This window comes from Falco biarmicus, chromosome 2 (genome assembly GCF_023638135.1).
Source record: "Falco biarmicus isolate bFalBia1 chromosome 2, bFalBia1.pri, whole genome shotgun sequence".
NCBI lineage: Eukaryota > Metazoa > Chordata > Aves > Falconiformes > Falconidae > Falco > Falco biarmicus.
Window position 1 is genome coordinate 83564590 of NC_079289.1, and position 18013 is coordinate 83582602.

The window sequence follows — 18013 nt, forward strand, 5'->3', positions numbered from 1 at the left end:
AACACAACAGCGCATTTGTGTCCCAGGTAAAAATTCCCTCCTGTCTATTGTAACTACGCAGGGTGTCCAGCGTTTGAAACTCTGCTGGGACAAGCAGCTGTGTGCAAACACCTTCAGCGCTACAGGCAAGTTCATTGCAGGCAGCAATGCAGCGAGAATGTTGGCGCTGACCTGACTGCTGGCTGGACAGGTTGAGCTTCGACCTTATACCGGACTGTCACACTGCTGTGCCACCTCAGGCCAAGAAGAATAGTTCATGGCATTTCCAGCATTCATTTTTAACACAACCATTCTTTGAGCATCCAGCTGCAGGCTGCTCAAGGGGAAAGCAAGAGTGTGGCCATCAGGGACTAGGGGCTGGAGCCCATGGCTTGCCCTGCAGTACTGCTGCTGCAGCCGCTGCCCTGATCTGAACCAGGTACGTGGTGCTTGTTTGGGCTGGAATTTCAGTGCCTTTTGCAGAAACATGGTTTGACTCCAGAAAAGAGCTATTATTAATCATCTCAGTCATACAAAGAGAGCTGCATTTGCCATTATTTAACCAAGCATCAGTTGATCTACTAGGAAATAATAAAAAGAAAACCAGCAGAAGAACAGTTCAGGTTCAGAAATTACTGCAATTTCAGGGTTGGGTTTTGGGTTTTTTTTTTCTTTTTTGTTTCTTTTCTTTTTTAAAGGGAGACTGCAACTCTGTAGCTGGAAGAATCTGAGCTCCTTACTCCAGTGGCAGCCTGCATTTCTGTGTATTTCCCACCCTACCGTTACTACATCCCTTCCTATTAGGGAAAGTTAGGCACATCACATTCACCTCAAGACTTACTCGAAGACTTGGGATAAAATGCAAAAAATGAGCAAAGCTGTCCATCTCCTTGCTCTGCCAGCCTTTACTCTTGAACTGCTGCTGTGCACAGCTGTCCTCAGGAAGCCTGGCAAAGCCATCCAGGCAGGGAGCCAGGGCGAAGAGGAGGTGCTGGATGTGCTGCCCCACGGCAGTGGCAGCATCCTGGGAAGGACAGTGACTACCTCACAGGCTGCCAGGGGCTGACAGACCTGGCCCAGGGGCTGGTGAGGGGTAGCCTGTAGGTAATAGCTGTCCAGACTTCACGTTTGCTGTGCCTATCTGGGATAGGTTCCTTAAATACTGTATAAATGGGAATTTTGCAGGGCAGGTAATTTATAGGGAGGGTTTATGAGCATCTCCCACTTCAGTAAGTGCACCTGTGTACAGGGTCTCAGCTCCTACTGGACCAAAACATACTCACCCTGTAACTCCACTTATTTTTGAGCATGGAGCTGCCTTTATGTCTTAAGAGTCTGACCTGTCCTAGCTGCAGATATTAGTGGCTACTGTTTCTTGGCACTGTGGCTATGATGGCATTAAAGGATACTTTCCTCTCCAAGCTTCAACCATTCCTGCAAAATTTCCTTTCCTGATATTGCAAGAAAATGAATGATGGAAAATACAGACTACTCCACCATGCTGTATCGATCCATAGGAGCCTATCGAGCCCTGATCTTCCTTGGTTCTGTGGTAAGATCACACCAAATCTTTACCCATTTTATTTGTTGAAAAAAGCAAAAATCAACCAAAAAAAAGAGGCAACTCTCTAAGAAGTGAAAACTGCAAATACATTATTTTTAAATATCATTATATCATCAAAATATATAAAAAACGTAATCCTTGAGCCCAGATACTTTAAATGTGGTAGTTAAGTGATCACTAATTCAAGTTTCAAATCTAATTACAGTCAGTTGGAACTTCTGAAAACTTCTAAACTGAAAACAATTATTCCCCCCCGCCTTGTCTGCCAACCTTTCCAGCAAAAACTGAGGAATAAAACTCTAGTGAATATTAAACTGAGGGACCTTTTCTTTCCCTTTATATTAAAATCATGACACAGCATGGGAATCAGCCTCCCCAGGGGGCAGGTGCTCTGTGTGGTACCTCAGAGGATGGTTATGGTTCCACATGAAAAAAATATTTTTCCCGATGTCCTTTTTTTTAAAGTTAAGTAATTACATCCAAACAAATACATGCTCGAAGAAGCTTACAGATGCAAAATTAGGCATCCATAATCTATGAAATGCCAAAATCAAGACTGCCTAAAGCAACTGTAGTGCAGCCCTGTGCTCATTGCACTGATCCCGATCGCCTCCACACTGCCTAATTCTCTTCTTATTTTCTGCCCCTGTTTGTTCCTATCCTTACACCGACAGCCTTAGCTCCATGGCGTGACTGTATTTCCTTGACATATCCAGTGAGACGGTGCTCTGATACTGCACTATTGCCTCCAGGCAGTACCACAGTGCAAGCTAAGCAATCATTAACATTTACTGCTCGTCCGAATGTTTTATCTTGCTGCACACAGCATGGAGCAGCAGTGGAGCCACGACCACTGCAGAGGCGTTTGGTACAGCTGGCTATTAAAGTTTGTGTTGGCTCCAGAGCTGGCTGCCATGCTTGCCTCCAGCGCTCACATGATGCCCCTGTGGCTGCAGCATCATCTCCCAGCAGCCCTTGTCCCCACCATGGGGTGGAAGGTCCCTGCTCCCAGGAGAGCACAGAGGGGCCTGGAAAGGAGAAGAGGCTGGAGGTGTCTTTTTGACTTGGAGTGGGAATGGGCTCCCTAGCAAATAAGTGTACGATGGCAGTGGGAGAAGTGGGCAAGGAAGATCTTACCTGCAACACGTAAATTTGCTGCTGGCCCCCTCAATTAGACCTCCCATGACCTGCTGTCTTTCCACAGGGAGAATGCCCTGAGGGCCAAGCTCCCCAGCTTCATCCTGGACCCCTTCTTCCTAATTTGGCAGCCCAGCTTGGAGGGGAGGATTCAGCTCTTCGCTTGAATCATCAGGTTCATAAATGTAATGGGGAAGCTTTTGAAGCCTGAAGTGCAGGATGCAACGCCAGCAGCCCCCTGGTAGGCAGCGGCAGCCTGGGTCCCCACCAGATCCGGGCTAAGCAGGGGCCACACCTGGGTCCAGAGGGGAGCACTGTCCCAGGGAGCAGCACGGGTGCTCCCAGGGCAGGGGAAAGGGAATTGCTGTTTCTTCTGCTTAGTCTGTGAGGGCTCTCCCCTGACAGAGAGTACTAGCCTGCACCAGGCTTACCACCTTGAGGAGAACCAGGCAGCCGTGATGACCACGGATGGGCTGTCAGAGCAGGCCAGCCACTGAACTGAGAAGTCAACTTGATTTTTGCATTTGTACCAATGCTGAAAAATCTCGCTGAAAATGCCAACAATCAAATAGGAGCAATGGGGAAGGGCTGCTGTCACCTGGTACTGTTCCCTGTGGTGCCAGTGGGTTTAGCAGTGAAGGGAAGGCAGCAGGGACACACAGCCCTCCACCGCTCAGCTGCCAAACAGCTCTCAGACAGTAAAATCACCGTGTCCAGACAACCACGAGCCAAATTCCACCACCACATGTTCCACCCTGTCAAGCTGTATGGACACATTGAGCAAAAGGTAGCAGCCAGCACTAGCGCATCTCCACTGGCTTCCTAAGCTTTGCACCCAGGGACAAACGAGGCACTAGTCTTTTTGTATGCTTTGCTTCACCTCCTTAATGAGTAAGAAATCAAGTCTATTGCAATAATGCAAGCAAATTATTAATGGCCTTTCATTCTGAAGCAACCAGCTCCAGTGTTTACCAGAGTAGGATTGCCTCCTGTTTGTGACCATCCTGCTGCTCGCGTTGTCAAACAACATGGTTTTAAAACAACATTCATCTGAAGTGGATTATTACTGGGTTGACTACCCCTTGGGGTGTAATGAAAAGCATTCATTAATTCTCAGGGCAGGAGGGCTAATTACTTTTTTATAAAAAACCGTGCTAATTGCCAATAACTTCTTTATTAAATGGGTCTCATAGAGATGATTTTGATTGGCTTTTTGATTTCCCTTTCACATTGTAGCATCTAAAAAGCATAGGCCAAACAAGAAGGGAGCATCTAGGTTATCCTGGTAAGCATCGGGCAGACACCCCACCATTACAAGGACCAGTGGACTACGCCAGTCTACTACGCTCAGTTCAGCACTCGAGCTTGCTGTGGTGCCGGCCAGGGATTTCTGAGCCTCATACCTTCACGCTGCCTCATGCTTCCACACGGCAGGTGGGGACCTGTTTTCCACACTCCACAAGGCACGGCACTGATTTTGGCAGGCTCCTTGTGCCGGGGCGGCAGAGGGAGTGCACAGGGCTCGGACTGGTTCCCTGCAGGGCTGAGTTCCACCTTGCCCGCAGGGAGGAGACAGTCCCTGGCCCTGCAAGTACCAGGGCTGCAAGAAGGTAAACGGAGTAGCACACAGCCGTAACCCACGGCCTAAGTGTACCAGTTCCTATACTTGGTAGAAGGGCTCATTCATCTGACATTTGGGTCACACTGAACTCCAGGATGATGAAAATTCTGGGCAATTTTTTGTTCGCTTTTAATTACAAACAACTACAGGGCTGAAGATACCAAATAATCAACATAAGCACTAACTGGTTCTCATGAGCAAGCAGTAACTTACAAATGCGAAATTAAAGGTAAATCCCGCAGAAGCACGGTAAGCCCACGGGAGCCAGAGTAGGAACCTACCAGTGTCAAACTGCTCCTGCAAAGCCTCAAGTAGTGCCATGGATTGATGCTGGCCATGAATTTCCTTGCATGTGCACCACAGTAGTTTCTAGCAGTCTGACACCTGCAGACTCCCACAAAAGGCTGCTGTCACCATCAGGAGGACATAAGAGGTGTCCTGGCAGGCAACATTCCCTCTGGACCACACCACAGACCTCCCTGCTGTGGGCCTGAGCTACTGAGCCTGCTCATCTTGGAGCTGGAGATTGCTGTGCCACCGTGTTGGACACATGATCAGGTTGAAATACTTCCCATTTCAAAGCATTTTGCCTGAAAAAAAAAGAAGTTTATATAGTTTTTGCTCTTTTTTCTCCCCCTATCCCAGCCTCACAGCTCTCCTACTGGGCACCAGCCTTCTCTCACATCAGGTTTTCTGATTCTCTACCCAAGAAGATAAACCACACAAGCCATGGCTTCCATGCAAGCCAGAAAACTGTCCTTGCTTCCCCCTCTGGAAATGATTGCAATTTAAAAAATATGTTTTTTACTTGGATGAATAATAGGGCCTTCAAAACCAACTTTTCATTTCTGAGCGTCCTGGGAGGTTTTGATAGGGCTGGATTCCCAAAAGGTACGTTGCTCGGCACTTTTTGAAAGCTAGAGCATTTTGGAAATGCCTCCAGGGGGTTGCCCAAAATCTCCTACTTCTGAAAGCCTTGCCCAAGATACTGTTATATGAGCAAGGTGAATAAAAAATAGCATTCTGGTGATTTAGTAGTTGCATTGGGAACGTACCTCACATTAGGAGTTACACTGTCATACAGTGCACCAGGGATGTTATATATGTGTGTGTATATATACAGCCCAGTTATCAATTACAAAACCCGACTGCAATCTAAAATAAATACTCAGTGTCACCTATAGATAGCTTCAGCAGAGACCAAAAATAGCCACACCGCAGTTACCATGGAGCAGAACAGACTCCAGAGCTTCAGGAGATGCTGCTTCGGCATGGCTTGCTTTTAACGAGCTTGCATGTACCAAGTATCTCCAGTCATGCCAGACAAAAATGAAACGTCCTTTCAATAAAACGTTTCCTGGCTGCAACAGGAACAGGTGCAATGACAAGCAAAAGGCAAAAGCAACAGCTTTTTTTCTCCAAAATTAGGCCAAGCTGGTAAAAGCAGCTTGCAGAAAGTTGAGCAGATTTTACATGTTTGGGGGGCAAAATGCTTTTACTTACAAAAAAGCAGAAGTGTCATTTGTATGCCAAGTCATGAAGATTTCTATTTTTGTTACACAGGTTCATACTGAAGCAGCCCTAACTCAGCCCTCCTAGGAGTCCGACATCCTGATCAATCCTGCCCCTCCAGCTGGATGCCAAATATTTTATGCACGGGGCTTGGCTGGCAGCCAATTGATTTGCTAATCTTAAAATTATCTTAAACAGTAAAGAGCCATTAAAGTCGAGGGAAAGAGCCACAGAAGACAGAATCATTTTAGCCCCTGCACTGGGTCCTCCAAGAAGCAACAGGCTGAAGTCCCATAAGCAGTCCCGCAAAGCCAGTCTCCGCCGTAGCGATGCTACTGGGGACGTGTAGGGATGGCAGCAGCCAGCAAGGTCCTCCAGCACGGCCGCCTGCTCCTTGAGCCACAGTTTAACACTATGGTGAAAAATCACCTCCACAGCAACATACTATCCTCTTGGCAGTGCTCGAGGCTGTCCTCCTCAGCAGAAGCAAGCCCTGGGAGGCAGCTCAGGATGGGGTGCATGTGCCAGCTAAGGCCGGTGGTCCACCCTGCAGCCAAACCAAGCTAGCAGCTCACCGGGACCAAACGAGGTGGTCTCAATGCCCTTTCTTCCTCCTCCCAGAGTCCCGCTCTATCTCCCACTCTCCTCATCCACCAGTCATGCCCCATTTCTCCCACCCCTCTTGGGACTCATCCAGTTGCCCCATCACCCATTTTGACTCCCAAACCTGCCCAACCTTCTTTTGCCCAGCTTGGGTCTGCTGATTGCAGTGAATGCAGTTTGCCCGGGGAGGGATCACGCAGCCCAAGCCAGCCCAGTGCAGCAGGAGCTGGCTCCCTCCACCACTGATTCAGTTCATGCCAGAAGGTGGACCTCAGCCCCTGAGGCAAAGCCCCCCTGGTACCCTGTGACAGCTTCACCTCTGGAGGGAAAATCCTGCACATCTATGCTCAGCTGACGTTAATGCACACTCAGCAGCTCTGGCTTTGTTTCCTTTCCATTGCCACACTTCTCCCTCCAGGACAGAGGAATGTAAGTGCAGCAATGCTGTGCCTGGGGAAGGGGATGCCACAGTGCCAGCTCGTGCAGCCCTCCCTGCCAGAGCGGCTGCGTGGCCCCAGCCTGAGCCAGGGGGATTTCGCTGGGGATGCCCTGGGTGGATCCTTCACCAGCCTGATCCACTCCATGGAAGCTTTCGAGAGCCCAGTCAAAACACCTACCCCATACAAGCAAGACTACTGCTGGGCTGACGGAAGCAGTTGAGCACACACTGAAGGGCTTTGCTGAGTAGACTTAATTCAATGCTTACACCTTAAAGGTGAGCACATGCTTTACTGAATGGGGATGAGCAAGCTGAAGCAGTTTGGGGGCCCGCTGACCCATCATCCAACATCAGCATCTTCAAAAGAAACAGCTCTTGGCACAAACAACTCTTTCTTTCAGGAAAAAGAGAAAAAAAAAAAAAAGAAAAAAACCAGAGTAAAGGCTGGTGCTTTTCCACTCTGGAAGGTCATTGGTGGCTCCTGAGGGAGGAGGCAGCAGCCTTGTCCCCCTCCCTCCCCTCTGTGGGGCAGGGGAGACCTGCCCAGGGATGAATAGGGAAGGGAAACTGGGGCGGCTGCTGGGCCAGTTCTTTCTGGTGTGGAAAAATATCCCCCTGCGAACTTCCTGAGCCTGCGGGAGAAGGGCATCACTCCAGCATGGCGTAGCCCCAGCAACCGAGTGAGCAGCTGCAATTTTTTAAGCCCTCAGAAGGGACTGCAAATGTGAGTGCTGCAACCTGTGCCGAGTGGCTTTGTCCCCAGAAAAGTACACACAAACTACACAGCATTTATGCAGGACCTGTATTGCTGTTCTCTATGTTTAAAGATGGCCCGCTCCCTCACAGCGGATGCTTTATTGCAGGCAGATTTAAATTTGTGGACCAGCTTCCTCTTCCCTTATTTACAAATCTCTATTTGTAGATTAATAAAAAAGTTGATTCTCTTTCCTGCTTTGGAAGCAGGCTCTGAATAAAACCAAAGATGCCACCAGGGTTTTTAAGACCTGCCGCCTTGGCACATACCAACAGGTTTTTGCCCGTGTGGCTGCAAGCCCTTTTTATAGTTGTGTGTGACAGCACACTGACCGCACCAGCACCACTCAAATGTCCATCGAGGGCTGATGCTGGAGACACCACGTAACTGGGTGGATGGCACTGATGGATGGACCCTGGCGGCTGTACGGGCTGTGTGGACACAGGCGCTGTGCAGCTCCTCCACAGCCAGGAGGCTACAAGGCATCCCTCCTCGAGTCTTCTCTGTCCGTGTTGCTAGTGTAAAGGCTTGGTCCAAAACTTCCAGGTTTAAACTTTCATGGGCTTTCCATCAGATCTTCAACATTTCGGGTATTAAATGAGAAAGAGGTAAGTGTCTGCCTTTCCACGAATGCAGCAAAGACGCATTCCTCCCCAAATCTCCCTTCTCCCCACCCTCACCACAACCAGAGAAATGCTTAGTGCCAGGATCACACACAGTGCTAAGGATGGGATAATTAAATATTGCATACTGTTATCAGTCACAGGAAGAAAAATTGCAAAGCAGAGGGTATGTGTCTGTCACGTGGAGAAACCAGCTGTGGAAGGTTTTTCTAGGAGATCTGAAACGATTCCAGCTCTTTCTCTTTTTTTCCCAGGGTAGTAACATTTTTCTGTCACAAGCAAGTTAGTTGTTAAAATATGCATAAAGACATGTCACTCCAAGCTATGCACTTGTATTTCATGTTCACTTCCCCACTCGGAAGAGTTTTTCCATGACTAAGGAACAAAAAGGAAGCGGCTAGAAATCTGTAATGGTTCCATTTATTAATACGTATATCACAAATACTCACAATATCAATGCATTCTCGTTGGCATGCTAGACAGAGGCATTATTAAAAAAGTCCTATTTTTTTAAAAAGGTTTTAAACTTTTGCTTTCCCCCAAAAATATTTCATATGCCTGTTTTTTTTTTTGTGATTTTTTTTGTGTGTGTGTTTTTATTTTGATTTGATTCAACAATGTATTTGGTGGCTGCAACCTCAATGCAAAAGAAAAAAAAAAAAGAAAAAGAACAGGAAAAAAGTAGGAAGGCCGCAGTACAGCACAGTTCAATTAGTTCATAACTACCTAATAAAAATAAAGGAAGCAAAATTCCTGCCTTCACAGTAAGCAACAACACAGCTTAATAACAGTATTACACAGGATCAGGTTCAGAGGCAAAATGCACTAGACAAAGCCTATCGGGATACGCACTAGGCATACAACACTGAGTAAGAATCAAAGATGTAGAAGAACATCAGGAATAATGGTTCCCTTCAAGCACAACATTTTAACATCATTTTCAAGTATCTTTATGTTATGTTACTGATTCCTTTGTTTTTGGGGAAGGGGGGCAGGCGTGGGGAAGGGGGAAAGGATGAAAATCTTAGTAAAGCAATAAACAAAACAAGAAATTAAGATAAACCCAAAAGAATATATATTTCATATACCGGTTTATATGGAAGTGTGCAACACTTATTAACCATGGTGAAAGGCTAATTATGCCCTCCAGTCACTACATGCACAGCCCAATCAATGCTGTTAATGAATTACCTTTGTTAACTTACGATGCAACTACTGTGTGACCAAGAACATACATACGGTGCCGTCCTACACCGAGCCGCGGGGATGGGGTCTGGGTCTGGAGGCCGAGGGGACTCGGCTGCTCTTGGTGGCACCGCGGTACTTCACAGAATGGTACACTACGCATGGGACAGAGTTCGGGAGGTGGGGTGCGAGTGTGCGCGCGCACGTGCTTGCTTGTGGGGGTGTGGGTGTGCGTGCGTGCGAGAGACAGTGTGTGCTATAACATTCATTTTAGTCTTTCTCCAATTCTGCAGCTCCTGATCTTCAGACAGGCTCTGGACTTCACACTCCTGAAAGACCTAGAGAACAGGGGGGATAAAAAAAAAAGACAAGTGGGTTGCTTTGGCTGATAACAGTGTTCATGGCAGTTATGTTGTCCTCTCTTTTCAAGAACAAAACTGAAATGACAAAACATTCAACAGGCCATTTCCCCCTTCTTTTCCCACCAGACAGCATATCAGGATGAAAAACCCAAAGCAAAGAATCCTGTGGGAAGACTAAATTCTCAATGAACACACTAAGCATCTAAAACTTGCCCGCCACGTTCAGCAGAAGCAGCACAGCCACAACCATGTACCCGGGTGTACACGGCACGTTGCACAGAAAGCGGGGAAAGCTCACCTTGTTACACCATCTCGTACTGGTTAGCAGTAATAAACCGGGACAGACAGCATGCCAGCAGCATCCCAATCAACTGTTCCAGAAAAGAACAGAAGAAGAATAGAATTTAAGTTAAATTAAATGAATGCAGAGCAAAGGAGAGGCCATGGTAAGCAAAGACTTCATGTTCTGGAGTTACTATGCACAACATAGTTATGCCCTGTTTTAGGGACTGCTCTAATCAGAAAACCAGCATTAAAGCCTCCTGTCTTTCTTCATTGGATCTTCTTGATTTTTATCAGAACGTCTTTATTTAATAGGCAGCATGCCTTTTTGCTACTTTTCAATCCCGTTGTCATTGCCTGGCCAAGTCAGACGTGGATGGCTAAACCGGTGGGGGGTATCAGTCAGCACACTACCAGCTGAGCTTCACTCATGAGGTCCACATGGGTCCCTCACCACCACCCACCACCACCACAAGCTGGCAGCCCCCTTAACTTTGTTACCAGCGTGCTGGGGAAAAGCTTCCTAATGCCCCAGAGCTGTTATGCTTTCTTTACATACGATGCAGCACTGGAGAAATGAGTGTTATAAATCTGGAAATAAATAAAAAAAAAGGTCTTTCACTATTCCCTTGGCTGTCACTCAGATTATTGAAAACAGATCCCTGGCTTCCACTCGTCAATAAGCACTCAGTCATTTCAGCGTTTTGCCTATTGCAGTTTGTTAACGTTTCCTGCATATGCCAACAGTGTTAATATACTATAAATAATTCAACCTCGCTTTTCTCATTTGGATCGGTCAATTAATTAACTTATGAGCATATCCAGATTGCTACAGCTCATCCCTGCCTACGGGGGTGAGGTGAGAGGGCTGTCCCTGCAGATGGACCAGCCTTCCCAGGACCGGGCTCCAAGCGAGCGCTGTCACAGCTGCTCCAGCTGGCTCGCCCCTGCCCGTGGGGTCACCTCTGCCCATCTCCTGCTGCGGGCAGCGTGCATCGCAAGGGAGTGGTGCTTAAGAAGGGGGATCACAACCTTTCAGCAGCAGCCAAGTTCCCTCAGATCCCACAGAGCACGTGTAGATAGCTCCTGGCTGGCTGCTCGCCCAAACCGGCTCCTTCTATTTCACGCTTGGGATTGCATGTCCTTTCCTCTCAACTGTCAGTGCTCCCCGTTAATGTGATCATCATCAAAATATACATCTTCTCTACCAGCCAATTGCTTGATTTGAGCTGGCATCAGCCCAGAGCAAGACCAAGCCAGGGTACCTCAAATCCAGATAAACTGTTTTCTGCCTCTGAGATGTCACATTCCTGGTCAGGCCATGCTCTATTTGACAGATATTTGATCCCTCTCCTGTTTCAGTGTCCACCAGAACTGTTCTGGGCATCTCAAAAGGGTACAGAGGCACCTTTAAAAGCAGGCTGAACCCCACTGTCCCCAACAGGAACTCCCCAGTTCTGGCACCAAATACAAAGGATGACACTGCCTTGGTTATAACCAGATATGGGGCAGAAAACACCTGACCAACCTCCAATAAAAACCTAAGCTACTAGGGTTCAGGGGCTGTATTTTCAGCTGCCAGAAGAGATGTGGGCACTGAATACCCTCTTCAGCTTTGAAAATCTCACTTGATACCAAGAAGACATTTTAGCCATCTTGTTGTCTCTTCTACTAAAGTTCTCTAGATGGGTGTTCAAACAGGAAACTTATTTGGTAGCTGGAATGCTCATGCCCTCACCCAGGAGTCCATGGGCCAGTGATGATGAGGATGCCAGCATTGCCTGTCTGGGCTTTGGATTTCCACGCTTAAATACTCCAGTCACTGGGAGGATGATTTTATCAATCTGGCAATTTAGAAAGTGTTGCTGAAACCCCACCACATTCTGCAGGTTTACTGGAGAGGCTTCAACACTCCCACTGCTGACTTGTGTGATGTTTCTTTAGCTCAGTTTTGTATTAGAGAATGAGATTTCCATGATCTCCATTTTGGAGAACAGTATGTATTTCTCTGTGCATCGACAGGCAGAACAGAGTAAGTGCCTCTGGGTGGCCCTGTCCTACCCGCTTCGCTATTGCTTTTCTGTGTTTGTGGTAACTTTCAGTCTTTTTTCACCTTCCCCTGCTGGTCTGAGAAGTTACTTCTCTGCCTTGCTGCATTTTTCGTTACAATGAACTTCACAATTATTTTCACTGAGCAAACTGCGGCCCAGACCCAAGTCAGTTCCTCCCTCATCCTACAATGGCCAACAATGTGCATACATTCAGCCTTTTCTTTCTTTTAAAGCCTGTGCCATGAGTTATCTAGTATTGCTCCCGACCACAATCTGCCTGTATCAGATTTACAAGGGGAAAGATGCTGCAGCCCGTACAAATAGGGAGCCATGGGCTTTTCTTTCCCCCTACAGCTGTAGCAGGCCTCCCCAGATACATTTAATTAGAGATTCTTCTGTTTTACATAGGCAGTAACTCTAATTAATCAGTGCATCTAAGCTTTGTAGCATTTGCAGGCATGTGGCAATGTTTTGATTTACTCACGTTACTTGTAAGATGAATGTCAGGCTACACATGAATGTAACTTTCTGGTCTTTGGCCCACATTAGTTCTTGGCTCTGAATGTATGCTGCTTTATGCATTTAAGTGGTTACAGTACCATAGCATTAAACTTCTCTGTTTCAAAATTTCAAGAATAATGCCACTGCATACACATTTCACACAGCACTTCCAGCTATTACCAGGATATAGCAGAGCTAAAGTACCTTAAAAGTACTTTGAACACATATAAAAACATGTATTTTCCAAGGCGTGCAGACTTCCACGTCTAACCACAAGAGCACTGTCCCTTGTGCAGCCAAGAAGAGGCAATACTGTATTAAGCTGCTGAATTTTCCTCATGGTGCTCATTACAGTCATAACTACAGTTCACTGCATTTAAATCTGGTTAGAGGCTCCCAGTCTGCGAACCACAAATGAGCGCTCTCCACCCCCCTCAGCTCTCTGCATTTGCTTGATCACTTGCAACCTCTGCTCTTCAGACAGTTGGAAGCCCCTGTGCAGCAGGTCCTTGCAGCTCCTCTGAAAACACAGAGGAACTGGCATGAAAGGATTCCTGCAAAGAAACTACTTGCTAGAAGTTGCATTCATTTCCTTTCACTTCCATTGTCCCTCAAATGCACATCTCAACTTTTATCCACTTCTTAAGTTTTTTTATTTTATTTTATAGTCCTAGTTTTTTGAGTGCCAAGATGCCAGACTTGGTTCTGGTTTTGTATTCTTCCTCACTTTCCCCCATTCTTCCCTTTTTTCTAAGATTATCATAGTCTTCTGAGCTATTACATGGAAAACTGAGATTTGCCTTGGAACCTCTGGTCTTGCTGCAGGAAACTTGAAAATACTGACAGTCTTTGGTTTAGAGCACAGGGAAACCCACATCCCTCGGGCGCATCTCCTATAATATCATCCTGTTGGCCAAATCTCATTCCAGACAACAGAATGCAGTGTGTGAATTCTTCATCTCTCCATGGTTTCAAGGAGTCATCACAGGCATATCTCTGTTCTGACCACTGAAATCCACCCAGAGCAACTTCTTATCAATCTTACTGGCCTACCATATACATGATAACTATTTTTTAAATATAGTTATTTTGCAGGAGTTAACATTGACTGAAAGCTGTCCTGCATGACATATTTATTACATCTTACTATACTGAAGAGAAACTGAACTGCAATTTGAATTTCTATTTTATTTCAGGTCTTGGTATCTTCACCATTTCTCATTCTTTGAGAGAATTTCTATAAATAGAAATGTGTTGAACTAACTTAGAATTCATCAGCAGATCAGGTAAGCTAAAACTGGTTTTTTTATTCATCAGGAATATTTTTTTAGCTCAATGATTTACCTTGCCATATTCTGAAAATGAAAATCTCCAAGCATCCAGGTTCCCTGGTTTTATTTTAGAAGACAGACAATTTTCTACGTCACATTTTGCTTACCTGAGTCAGCCTCCTGTGCCATGGTATGCCTCTGGCACAGGTCCTAACTCCATGCTGAATCCACAGTGATCAGTTTTTAGAAGGAACCCAGTCTTATATCAGATTTCAAGTTGCATACTGGGTCCTGATATGGAACCCACTCCCTAACCCTGGTGCAAGGGTGACAGAGGTGTGTAATCCTGTGCTAGGGCCAAGTCTCAGCCTCTCTATACTCAGACAGGAGTTGCAGCAGACAAGGATGATGTCTGTGCCAGAACTGCGCCCACAGTCAGGCAGAGCTACTCACATTAACACTGACAGCAAAGAGGGCAGGTGGATGTGCACTGTAGAGAGGGACTGTAGCTGCATGAGAACTTATCTTCAAATGACAGGAACCGTGCGTGCTCAACAACTGGTTCTGGGCACGTGGACAACTCCTGGCTTCCAGTCCTTCAGTACAAAGGGAGTAACTTGGCATTAACACTTCCCTGAGACTCCCCTCCTCAGGGAGTCTACTGCAACCATAATCTATAAACCACTCCAGACTCTGTCTTTTGCATCCCTTAAGCCAACGCCTACACTGTAGTTTTATCTGGGCAAAACTCTTCATCATCTATGCTGCTTGCATAATTTTATTCTCTGTTGGGCACAACACTGCGATCATTCTGCTGCTCTGAAGAGCACGTGCTAAACTGAAATTATTCCAGCTGGAAGTCAGCACTGGCATCTGAGTCCAAAAACAATCAAACTGCATTTTATTGTTATTATTTCAAACCCAAGGAGCAGTGCAGACAATGTCAGCAACACATCAGGTTTTTTTTTAAACTCTGACTCTGATTGGGAGGTCTGTGCCAGGCCTGTAAGATGTGCAATGCCATTACATCAACCTTCCCTATTTCTGGGAATCAGCACATTCCCCATGCTAGTCAACACCTAACAAATCATGTGAAGGAAAGGCCCTTGAGCATGCTTTACTGTAGAAGAGCAACATGATCTAATTTGTCTTCTATTTAGATTAAACCCATTCTCAGTAGGAACGGCGAAACCTCGCCTACAGCTGGAGCACTGCCTGGCATTACTGCCAGCCACAGTTAACCTGAAATCAATTTGTAAACAACGTCCTTAATTGGGTCCAGCAAAACAGATTAGGCAGTAAATTATAACTGGCCGCCTTCTATTCTTCACACCCCAGGAGACCTGCATTTTTGTCCTCTGCATCCCCTCTCTTCTCCTTTTTACACATTCCCAAACACCCCAAGCAGCTGGATATCTACTGTGAGTGCCAGAGCCTTGCACATTCGCAGGGGGAGGTGCATCCCCAGCTGGCAGCAGGACACACACTGCCATCAGGCAGCACGAGCTGCCAATGCCACATCAAAATATACTTTGGTTTTCACCTGGACTGGCAGTGGCAAAGTGCCCTCCCCGCTGTGCTGCCTGCAGCCTGTCATGCTAATCTCACCCTGTGCCAAAGGGCTCCTGCTGCAGGGGCCACACTGCCTGCACTGCCCGCACTGCCCGCCTGCCTTGTTGTACGGAGCTCACAAACAACCGGTGACCTAGAGTAAACATCCAGACACATCCCAAAATACTAACAATTCCAGCTGCACTCTTGCAGTGGTCTCCCTTCCAGCTGCAAACAATTTTCAGGCAAGACAAGATGATGCTTTGCCTGTTGTATGTATGACATGCTGATTAAAGGTTTTCAAGTAGCACTGGTCCTGCTCAGCAGCATATGAATTGTACAATTCTGCTCATCTGTTTTTCTTTTGGATAGTTCTATGAGATGCTTTGTAACTGCCTGGCTGTCTAGAAACCAAACTGAAATAAGAGCTCAGAGTCCCATAGCAGTAATCAAGTCATAATCAAGGTTGGAGAAGAGAATCAAGGTAACGTGACCATTCACCAAGAACTAGAGTAGCCTATTAAAGAAAAAAACAAAAGTGAACTCCCCCTGCTCCATGCACCAACAGCTCCAGACTGGTGGTTTCACCGCTTCAGGATTCTGAAGACCTGACACTCACGCACATGCTCTGGGCGGCTGGCAGTATGATGAACCAACATTTACGCCCACATGAAAAGGCCTGACAGGCCAAATCATGGGTTTCTCATATCTAACACCTAAGCTACAAGGCATCAGATTTCCAGATATGCCCACAGCAGTGCAGTTAGCTGGTTTGAGGCCAAACAGGTTTAGGTCTTGCTCAAGTTGTGCATATGTTGACTGAGAGGACATGGTGGCCATTTTCCACAGGGCTTGGGGACAGTTTTACTGAAGAACCTGGAGGCCATTGTAACTGCTGAGCAAATTAAAACTCAGAGATGTAACTAAGCCACCTTGCAGCCAAGCATGGGCTGATCACATGGGGCAGCAGGGGCACGAGGGCAACCACAGCCCTCCCATTAATTCACCTGCCCATCACTGGCAACAGCACTGGCAAACCTCTTGTTTCCAGCGCAGCACAGTGTAAACCTATAACTTGCTAACTGAATTAATGAGTTTTAAGAAGTCAAATAATTTTTCCTAGCACCTCATTTTTCCCAACAAGTGGATAAACACAAGACATTCAACAGATACATTCGTATTTTCAGCGTTGCCTCAGGACCCAGATCTGTAATATTTGTGAATGAAGCAAATGAAAGTTGCATGACAGGTTTTGAATATGACATTTGCCATTGTACTATGTACTGTCCACAGAGAGAGTACTTCTCAGGTAGAAGTGGTTCAGGCATCACACATGTCGCTGTATGTTTTGCTGAACCATTCTGCAAACACTTTTGCATTGCCCATGTTTCCCTCCCTCTCATTTCTGCATGTTTCCAGGAGAGTCCTAGTCATCACACACGAAGTGACTAGTACAAAGGACCATCTCACTGAAAGATGCAGGTGTTTTCCTGCCCCTTCTTCATCAGAAGATTCTGACCAGACCTTTAGTTTTCCTAACTAATGTCTAGGTCAAGGCAGTCTGAGCATTAGGGAGCAGCAAACACCTTCTTAGCTCCCTTCTTGTCCCTCCCATGCCAAACTCCTTTTGGTGCAGGCAAGATGTTTAATAACCTGATCTTGCCAGATCTCTGCTCAATGTTCAGTGCTAAAAGAAAAAAAAATAAATAAAATTGGTCACCGAAACCAGGTGACCCCTCCAGACTCCAGGTCTAGGATAAGGAGGCCTGAAGGTATACTCTTACTTGAATTCTAGACTCCTTTAAGAAAAAATAAGAGTGCTTAGAAGATAGAAGCCTATCCAAACAGTGGATAAGCTATTTGTCTTCTTAGCTGTTTATGCTCCATTTAAGCCAATGTTTTATTGGGTTAACCTCTATTTGACCCAGTGGAGGGACAAGTTGTTTTCCTTGAGCTAGTCATTAGCTCAACCGTAACTGATATTCCCAAGGAGAAACTTCATTTAAGTTGAAAAAAAGAAAATCAATGAACAGATGACCTCAGGACTAATGAGCTTGCTGAGTTCAGTCCCTTTCCATAATCCTTCCTTCCTTGAAGTCTGGGTACAGAAAAAGAGAGGGGGGAAGAAAGGGGGAAAGGCAAGCATTTATGCACTTACCTGTGAGAATGCAATCCCAAAAGCCACTCCAGCTATGATTCCCATATTTGTCTCCATAAAACTGGTCACCAAGTCATAACAGCCCTGGAAAACAAACATAATCACTCCTTGTATTGACCTTCCCTCCCATGAATGCATACATACAAATTTCTCATTTAAAATGGGCTTAAGCTAGACAATATTTTTGTGGCAATTTCCGAAAACGTCACTGTTTTATTTAATAGCAAATCTGAGTGGATGATGGGAAATGGTGGCAAAACCAGTGCTTAGAAACAAATGTATTTCAGTACTTTTTAAAAGCTAAGTGTGATGCTACACTCATTTTTATAGGTCTTATTAAAGAAACCCAGTCTGCATTATTTAAAAATACATTAATATAGCCTTGACCTGAAAACAAACCAGTAACAGTATAAGGTAATG

General features: G+C 46.0%; 1 protein-coding gene across 1 annotated transcript in view; it reads right to left on the reverse strand.

Annotated features, from left to right (window-relative positions):
• Positions 1-8636: 8636 nt before the first annotated feature.
• Positions 8637-18013, reverse strand: part of TSPAN7 (tetraspanin 7) — a 103549-nt gene continuing 94172 nt past the window's right edge. Inside the window, exons 6-8 of the mRNA XM_056329517.1 lie at positions 17594-17677; positions 10078-10150; positions 8637-9755 (exon numbers count right to left, since the gene is read on the reverse strand). Coding sequence (XP_056185492.1) covers positions 10082-10150; positions 17594-17677 — 153 coding nt within the window. The 3' untranslated portion in view covers positions 8637-9755; positions 10078-10081. The remainder of the gene's footprint in view (positions 9756-10077; positions 10151-17593; positions 17678-18013) is intronic.